Source organism: Ailuropoda melanoleuca, chromosome 12 (genome assembly GCF_002007445.2).
Source record: "Ailuropoda melanoleuca isolate Jingjing chromosome 12, ASM200744v2, whole genome shotgun sequence".
NCBI classification, from domain to species: domain Eukaryota; kingdom Metazoa; phylum Chordata; class Mammalia; order Carnivora; family Ursidae; genus Ailuropoda; species Ailuropoda melanoleuca.
Genome location: NC_048229.1, coordinates 31,676,272 through 31,685,351, shown reverse-complemented (window position 1 = coordinate 31,685,351; position 9,080 = coordinate 31,676,272). Strand labels below are relative to the sequence as shown.

Below are 9,080 nucleotides of genomic sequence, written 5' to 3'. Positions count from 1 at the left end.
CGCATTACAGTTTCAGCTGCTTCTGCAGACGGGGTTTTGGGGAAGCTTTGCCTACCTTGAACGGAGGGCCTTTTACAGGTGTGGAAACTGAGGCACAGAGAGCTAGGTGCCCAAGGTCACATGCCTCAGAAGAGTCTGAAGCAGGACTTGGACCTGAGCCTGCCGGGCACCACGTGGTACCTGGGGAGTGTCTGAGCACCCCCTCCTCTCTTGCAGGCCCGCAGACCTGGGCCGTGGAGTCTCCGAAGATCATGATGGCGTATATGAACCCGGGGCCCCACTACTCGGTCAACGCCTTGGCCCTGAGTGGTCCCAGCGTGGATCTGATGCACCAAGCTGTGTCCTTTCCAAGTGAGTACCGTCCTTCTCCCGACCCCCCAGCTCTCAGTGGCCCCCCAGGGACCTTTAGCCCCAGGAAGAAGCTGGGAACTTACCCGGGTGATGTCGGAGTCACACCAGCCGTATGTAGTCATTTGCAATTTGCCAAACATTTCTCCGCGTCACTGAGGGGTGGAGGAAAGCGTAGGGTCATTCATAGCAATTTAGGAAGTGGCTCCCTCTAGGGGACCTGTCACTCTTCTACCGGAGAAGGAGTTGAGTATTTTCAATGGGGTGTGTCACCTGAACATGGCTTAGTGCGTAAGAAATTTTAAAAAGGGCATAAAAACCAAACTCATACCCCTCCTTACAGGGCTAACGCCAGTTCTCGGGGTGACGCATGAGCCCTAAGATGAGGGGCAAAGAGGGGCCCTGTTTCCCGGGGAGACAGAGGGAAGTCTACAATGTCAGGGAATAGGTGCACCCTTCTTTTGGGCAGACGAACCCCCAGAAAGGGCTTCTGGGCATCTCACCGAACCTCAGGGCCTCCCACCAGCAGACAAAGAGACTGGGAGGTCCAGGTCCACCGATGGTCCCGTTGTCCTTTCCCTGCCTTAGGCGCCCCGAGAAAGCAGCGGCGGGAGCGGACCACCTTCACCCGGAGCCAGCTGGAGGAGCTGGAGGCCCTGTTTGCCAAGACTCAGTACCCAGATGTGTATGCGCGAGAAGAAGTGGCTCTGAAGATTAATCTGCCTGAGTCCAGGGTTCAGGTGGGGTGCTCTGCACCCTTGGCCCCGTCCAGCCCTTCCTGGGACCCAGAGTGAAGGGGGGCGGAGCAGTCATAGTCACTCCGGCCCCAGGCCCTTTGCACACTCTGTTCCTTCTCCCTGGAAGGTTTATTCCCCATCGCTTTGCTCAGGTCTTTGTTTATCAACCAATGAGGTCACTGTGTCCATCAGTGAGACCTAGAGGGACCCTCGCATTTAAAGTCACAATGTCCCCTGACACCCCTACTCTGTGTCCCCCTCCTCCCGCTCCATTGGGTGTTCCAAAATGTTGTTCACCTTCTAAAATACTATGCAGTGTCCTTCCTGTTGATTTGTAATCTGTCACTCTCAACAAGTACGTCAGCTCCACGGAGGTATCCCCACAGTCATAGTTCATGCTTGTTTATTAACTGATTAATCGGCGGATGGATAAGTGTAGAGACACGTGCGTTTGTATGATTGTGCGTGTGTGTGTGATTATATGCACGACTGCATGTGTGATTGTATGTGTGTACATAGGATTGTGCACGTGTGTCTAATTGCTGATATGATGGATGGATGGATGGATGGATGGATGGTCGGATGCACAGACAGAGCTCTCCATAACCGACTGCAAGGTGGGGAGGCGTGATTTGGGCATGCCTCACCAATAAACACCGTCATTCCAGGGCACCGTGGGGGCTCCCCAGGGCTCCCTCCCCACTCACCCATCCCATCCCCTCCTTTCCTCCCCCTAGGTTTGGTTCAAGAACCGCAGAGCCAAATGCCGCCAGCAGCGTCAGCAGCAGAAACAGCAGCCACAGCCCCCGGGCGCCCAGACCAAGGCTCGCCCTGCCAAGAGGAAGGCGGGCACGTCGCCGAGATCCTCCTCGGATGTCTGTCCAGACCCCCTGGGCATCTCAGACTCCTACAGCCCCCCTCTACACGGCCCCTCAAGCTCCCCCACCGCGGCCGTGGCCACCGTGTCCATCTGGAGCCCGGCCTCAGAGTCCCCTTTGCCCGAGGCCCAGCGGGCGGGGCTGGTGGCTTCGGGGCCTCCTCTGACCTCGGCGCCCTACGCCATGACCTACGCTCCCGCCTCGGCTTTCTGCTCTTCCCCCTCAGCCTACGGGTCTCCGAGCTCCTATTTCAGCGGCCTGGATCCCTATCTTTCCCCCATGGTGCCCCAGTTGGGGGGCCCGGCTCTCAGCCCCCTTTCCGGCCCCTCCGTGGGGCCCTCCCTGGCCCAGTCCCCCACCTCCCTGTCAGGCCAGGGCTACGGCACCTATAGTCCTGTGGACAGCTTGGAATTCAAGGACCCCACAGGCACCTGGAAGTTCACCTACAACCCCATGGACCCCCTGGATTACAAGGATCAGAGTGCCTGGAAGTTTCAGATCTTGTAGAAGATTCTCTTCTGCGTCTCGTCGCCACCTGCCCCGGGACGGGCCTCCCTGGGAAAGCCTGGGAGCTGGCCCGATCAATCCTGTCCGGAGCAGCCCACCACAGTCCGTCCCCCTCCCCCCGGGAGGATCTCCTCACTGGCGGGGGGGCGGCTCAGTAGGTCTCAGTAACCCTCCACCCAGCTGCTGTTTTAAGCCACGAGCCCCGGACTCCAGAAACCGGTGCCGAGAATGTGCCCCGAGAGGAAATTAAACCGCACCCTCAGTTGATGTGGGGGTACGGGTGAGGTCAGACTCGAGGTGCCCCTGAACAGAGACCGGGGGGAGAGGCTCAATTCTGTACCTTCCACTCAGGAGACTTCCTAAGCATATAGCTAGAGAACCTTCTAGAAAATCCAAAGACAGACTTCTAAGCAGCCCCACCATGGAAGCTTAGGCCAACTGTATACAGTTCAATTAAAAAAATGCATTTGGGGATGTAACAGATTTCACACATGCCAGATTTTACATGGTAGGGTTAGGGGGCTCTTTGATATATATAAATATATTTTTTTTTTTCTTCTTCCTCTTCTTCGTTTCTTAAAGACTTTTCACCATTCATGTGTTCTCTCGGACGTTGAGAATGGGCATATTTGGTGGGAGAATGGAAGGCAAGCTGCCTGTTTCATGTGTCCTTCTCCCCCATTCTGTTCTAGGATATTCTAAAGGTGAATTTCACCCAAGCGTCGGAGGAACTGTGGTAGTTGCAACTGGGGCCGACTCTGGGCCCCAACTCTAGCTGTGGGCATTTCAAAAAAGAAGAGGAGGTGGCAGGCTTCCCATTTGTAAATATGCAAGAGATGGGGGCAAGAGATGGGGGTCGGGGGAGAGAAGTGGGTTTGGCGGAAACTCCACATTTCAAATACACAGTCTTTCTCTTAGATTCTGTTTCCCGTTCCCCTTGTGGGGACTAGACCAGAGAGCCCGGCCTGAGGGAGTTTCCCTGGGGCGGCGCCATCTTTCTTTCCATGCAACTTGACCCCCAGAGACAGAGACAAGCACTGAGAGAATTTTAGGAAGGAGTCAGCCATGATGACACTCTTGGAAGTTTAGTGCTTTGGTCTTGCTTCCTCAGTCTGAATTTTTCTTCCATGTTTGGCCCTGGGGGAGAAGCAGCCATGCGCCTTTCACTGGGGGGCTTCACAGGGTAGCAGGAAGTAGGGCGGAAGGGGGCGGTGTGCTGGTACATGGGAACCACCAGCCCCGCAAAGAAGAGGAAAAGCCCTGATCTGTAGTGTTTGCCAGTGTCCGTGGTGTAAATGCTCCCACTATGGCTGAGTTCTGGGCACCCATCTGAGGTCACGGACTCAGAGCCCGAGGCGTGCCCTCTGCTCTCATGGGCTGGTAGGAGCTGGCTCCAGGTCCTCGGTGCAGGAAGGGACAGCAGGAGGCCTCAGATGATTTTTCTGGGTCCAGGCCAGGAGAGGTCCACGCTGCCTGGACCCCCAAGACCCCTGAGACCCCTGAGGGGGATACTGTGATCACTGGAACCCACAAGGATGGTTTACTCAGCACATCACGTGACCATCTCTCATGGGCCTGAGTCCCGCTGGCCTCTGGGACATGAGACCCGGGAGTGGCTCAGAGTCCAGTGTGGGACACAAAGGATAAACAGAGGAGGACAGCGCAAGCTGGGATGGGGGGTGGGAGGTCCAGGCAGAATTCATAGGGGTGAGTCTGTTCAGGAGCTTCAGGCTTCCTTTCCCCCGGACCAGCCTCCCGGCCTCTGGGGAGGGCAAAGCTTCCACTTCCTGAAGCCAGGATGAGTGACAAGGGGGAGAAGGAAGTGGGGGGGGGGAACACCCCTCATTCTGTGTCCCCTTTCCCACTCACTAGGACTCCATTCTCCTTCCCTCCACGCCACCCACAGAGTGACAATGATTAAAATGCTGAATCCTGCTTAAAGTCTGGGTGATTTTTGTTTTTTAAATTTCTAAGGAGGGGCAGACCAGAGGAGGTGGAAAAAGGGGTCGCTCTGTCCTTCTCCTCCGCCCCCCCGCCCCCCGTCTCTGGGGACATGGGTCGGTCCACATGCTTTCTCTGTCTGGTCACTGTCTTTCCCTCGGTATCTCCCTAAAGCCAATTAAGCAGGGACATGGGCTTCAGATGCCAGCTTCCACCTGCTGGGACCTCGCTGGGCCCCTGAGTTCCCCTCTGCCAGGTCGGGGAGGGGAGTGGCACGCTTCCTGCCTCCGTGGCCCATGTGAGGACACAGGCCCTCCCTGTCAGCCAGCCTCCGGTCCCCACCCTCCCCCCGCCCTCTCACCTCTGCTTCTCTCTTTCTTTTCCTTCTGACTGTCCCCCAGACTCCCAGGTCCCCATTTCTCTTTGCAGGATTTGTACCTTTTTCTTTCTCCTTCTTCTCTTTTCTTTGCCCATTTTTTCTGTTTCTCCAAATGTAAGTCACCGTTGTCTGCTTCTGTCCGTCTCAATCCCGGAGTCCCAGGATAAGATTTGTGTGTGTGCATGTGTGTGCGTGTGTGTGAATGTTGTGGGGGGGGTGGGAAGGGGGAGACAGAGTTGGTGGGGTCAGACACACTTGCTGTCCGAGCCCTGGGTGGGCCACTTCTGGTCCCCGGATCCTGGGCGATTCATTTCTCCCAGCTTCAGCTTCCCGTCCTGTAACACTGAAAAGACATACCTCGAGAGAAGGAAATGAGATCCTTATATTAAGTATCTGGTCCTGAACCCCTGGTCCGTGGTAAGAGCCCAATAAACGTTTATTTTTGTGGTAAAACACAAGCACATAAAATTGACCATTACGATCATCTTTTTTTAATAAAGATTTTTTTTAAAGTGATCTCTACACCCAGTGCGGGGCTCGAACTGACCCCATCAAGATCAACAGTTGCACGCTCTATGGTCCAAGCCAGCCAGGCGTCCCCGTCCTTATGACCTCACAGTGTGCAGTTTGGTGGTTCTAAGTACATTCGCAGAGGAAACCTGACACCAAAGGCCACAGAGTGTAGGATTACATTCATAGGAACTCTCCAGAAGAGGCAGACCCACAGGGAGGGAGAGCAGAAGAGTTGGCTGCCAGGGGCTGGACGGGACGGAGGGAATGGGGAGTGACTGCTTAATGGGTACGGGTTTCTATTTAGGTGACAAAAAAGTTCTGGAACTAGGTAGCAACCCAGTAATTCCACCTCTGTGTATATACCCCCAAAGAATTGAAAACAGGTGTTCAAGCAAAAACTTGAGGTTTCTTGTTCATTGTAGCATTACTGGCAATAACCAAAAGACGGAAACAAGTCAAATGTCGATAAACTATTCAATGGGTAGACAAAATGTGCATGGGTCATCCAATGGACTTTTTTTTTTAAAGACTTTATGTATTTATTTGACAGAGAGAGAACAAGCAGGGGGAATGGGAGAGGGACAAGCAGACTCCCTACTGAGTAAGGACCCTGGGATCATGACCTGAGCCGAAAGCAGACGCTTAACCGACTGAGCCACCCAGGCGCCCGAGCCAATGGACTCTTCCTTGGCCACAAAAAGGAAAAGTTTATTTTTATTTTCTTAGTAACCTTTACACCCAACATGGGGCTCGAACTCATGACCCCGAGATCAAGAGTCACATGCTCTTCCGACTGAACCAGCCGGGCGCCCTGGGTGTGTTCTATATCTTGATTATGGTGGTGGTTCCATGGCCATATATGATGGTCTGAGCTCCTGTATTGTTACAATGGGTAGATTTTACAGAATACAAATTATACCTCAATTAATTGGGAGGAAAAAAGAAAAATCCACCGAGCATGTACTGTTTGCCAGACACTGGAGAAAGCCAGTCCCAAAACGCTTAATTCTCAAAACAATCCACCAGAGAGATGCTATTTGTATCAGATAGGTGCTTTTATCATCCCCATTTCACAAATGAGAAAACTGAGGCTGTGGGAGGTCAGGTGACCTGCCCAAGATCCCACCACTAGAAAGAGGTACTTGGGTTTTATATTCATCTCGCTGGACCCTCCAGACCCTGCTGGCATTTCTCCCCTCCCCTCCGATTTTGGTCCTCCCTCATGCTTCCTTCCTCCCTCGCCTCAAACTCAGGTGTGCGGACGTCTCCCCCCCACCCCTGTATGTCTGGGTCCTCCCCCCACTCCACTCCTCCTGCTCTCTGAGCCCCTTCCTGGTTGTTTCCTCTGTCCCTGAACAGGACTAATTTAGCAAATGCTCCAATCTTCTTATGATGGTCCAGCCTCAGCAGAATGGCCGGGAATTAGCAGGGATTATGTCAGATTCGTGACCCCCGGGGGGAGGGACTCTGTGGAGACAAATGCGTTTTATTTATTTATTTTTTAAAGATTTTATTTATTTATTTACTTGAGAGAGAGAGAGAGAGAGCATGAGTGGGGATGAGGGGCAGAGGGTGAGGGAGAAGCAGACACTCCAGTGAGCAGGGAGCCGGAAGTGGGACTGGAACCCAGGACCCTGAGATCATGACCTGAGCCGAAGGCAATCGCTTACCGGACTGAGCCACCCAGGCGCCCCCAACAAATGAGTTTTAACGAAGTGACGCCTTCCTCCACGGAAATCAGGCCTAGGACATGTGGTGATAAAAAAATCACAGCCAAACTCTTCACTGGGCACTATGGTGTGGTAGGGACCGTTAGGCACATTCCTTGAATTTCTGTCCCCACCCCCAATCTTCATTACAGCCTCACGCGGTGGGCACCATCCCCCAGCTCCCCTGTTTCATGGGTTAGGAGGGAACCTTCCCAAGGCAAACGGGGTCCGGTCCCAGCCTTCCAGGTGCCTCTCAGGGTAAAGATGGAACAGAGGCTGGAAGGCCAGGACGGAGTGGCTGGGGCCACGCCATGTGCCAGCGTGACTTCGGGATGGTGCTTTCAGCCCCTCAGAGTCCGGAGGAGATGGGGGCCAGCAAGAGGTGGTGAAAACGGCGAGGCATAGAAAAGGGGATTAGGTAGGGAAAGAAAAGCCAAGACAGAGGCCAGGAGAGGATTTTTGTGCAAGGTATGCCTTCTTCCTTAAGCAGGAGATCGAATTTTCCAGTGAAGCCTATGGGCCTGGAGGGTTTTTGTTTTTGTTTTTGTTTTTTTTTGTGGGAAGATAATTATGTGGTTAATTTACTTAACAGATATATCATTGTTCATAGTTTAAGGTCTCTTCTTTGGTCAGTTTCAGAAAGCTGTATTTCTCAAGGAATTTGTCCATTTTTCTCTACATTGTCAGATTCGTTGGGATACGATTGCTCACGATCTCCTAACTTCCGTTTGATTTGGCTGTAGCGTTAAATGATACATCAGATCCAGATAAGAAGAAAGGCTAAGGTCAACCATCTTTAATGTCATCTCAGGAAGTTAGAAATGAGGGAAGACATAGGGGCGCCTGGGTGGCACAGCGGTTGAGCGTCTGCCTTCGGCTCAGGGCGTGATCCCAGCGTTCTGGGATCGAGCCCCCACATCAGGCTCTTCTGCTAGGAGCCTGCTTCTTCCTCTCCCACTCCCCCTGCTTGTGTTCCCTCTCTCACTGGCTGTCTCTTTCTCTGCCAAATAAGTAAATAAAATCTTTAAAAAAAAAAAAAAGAAATGAGGGAAGACATAAGTGAAGATAAGAGCAGAAATTAATAAAATAAAAAATGTACTATCGGAAAAAAAAAGACATGAGCTGTTTTGTAAAAGGCTATGGAAATCAGCAGCTCCCCAAAACACTAATAAAGAGAAAAAGAAATTACTAATATCAAGAATGAACATGAGAGAGGGCAGTACGAAAAATCCTACATTAAGATATCGATGATCGTGAAAGGATATTGCAAATAATTTTATGCCCAGAAATTTGAAAATTTAGATGACAAACTCCCAGCTAAATCCAACTTACCAAAGCAAGCACATAAAAAATTAAAAGTCCAAATAGTCCTTTTGAAGAAGAATAATCCAGGGGCACTCGGCTGGCTCAGTCAGTGGAGCAAGTGACTCTTGATTTCCGGGTCGTGAGTTCGAGCCCCGGGTTGGGGGTAGAGATTACTGAAAAATAAATAAGTAAATAAAAATAAAAACACAAGTACATTACTTTTTTAAAAAAGAAGAATAATCCATAATTAACATTTTTCATGCAAAGAACATGGCTTGCCCGTTTGGCTTTGCCAAGGCGTTTCACAGAACAATTGAGAAAGAAATTACATCAATCTTACGTAAGCTTCCAGAGAACTGAAAGAGAGGAGACATTTTTCATTTGTTTCATGAAGCCTTGGTATCCAAAACCTGGCAAGAACATTGAGATAAAGGAAAATGATAGATCACAAACTCAAAGTCCTAGATAAAATATCAGATGCAATCCAGCATATATAAACAATAATACATCCTGACCAAGTTAAGTTTATTCCAGGAATGCAAGACTGATTTAATATTTAAACACAGAGGGAGGTAATTTGCTGCATTAATAAAGAGAAGATCATATCACCCCAATATATNTCCCAATATATGCAGGGGGAATGTTTGCTTAAACTCAAAATCCTTTTTTTTAAAAAGATTTTATCTATTTATTCATTTGACAGAGATAGAGACAGCCAGCGAGAGAGGGAACACAAGCAGGGGGAGTGGGAGAGGAAGAAGCA

The 9,080-nt window shown here is 51.2% G+C and overlaps 1 protein-coding gene across 1 annotated transcript; it reads left to right on the top strand.

The window, feature by feature from the left end:
• Window positions 1-251: 251 nt before the first annotated feature.
• On the top strand, window positions 252-2,470 carry CRX (cone-rod homeobox). The gene is made up of 3 exons (XM_002917882.2): window positions 252-351; window positions 937-1,088; window positions 1,823-2,470. Exons 1-3 carry the CDS (start codon window positions 252-254, stop codon window positions 2,468-2,470), a joined length of 900 nt encoding a protein of 299 aa, XP_002917928.2.
• Window positions 2,471-9,080: the final 6,610 nt, after the last annotated feature.

Coding starts and splice junctions, on each gene's coding strand:
- CRX (XM_002917882.2), top strand. CDS start 252: ATGATGGCGTATATGAACCCGGGGCCCCACTACTCGGTCAACGCCTTG. Junction 352..936: donor CCAAGCTGTGTCCTTTCCAA/GTGAGTACCGTC, acceptor TCCCTGCCTTAG/GCGCCCCGAGAAAGCAGCGG. Junction 1,089..1,822: donor TGCCTGAGTCCAGGGTTCAG/GTGGGGTGCTCT, acceptor TCCTCCCCCTAG/GTTTGGTTCAAGAACCGCAG.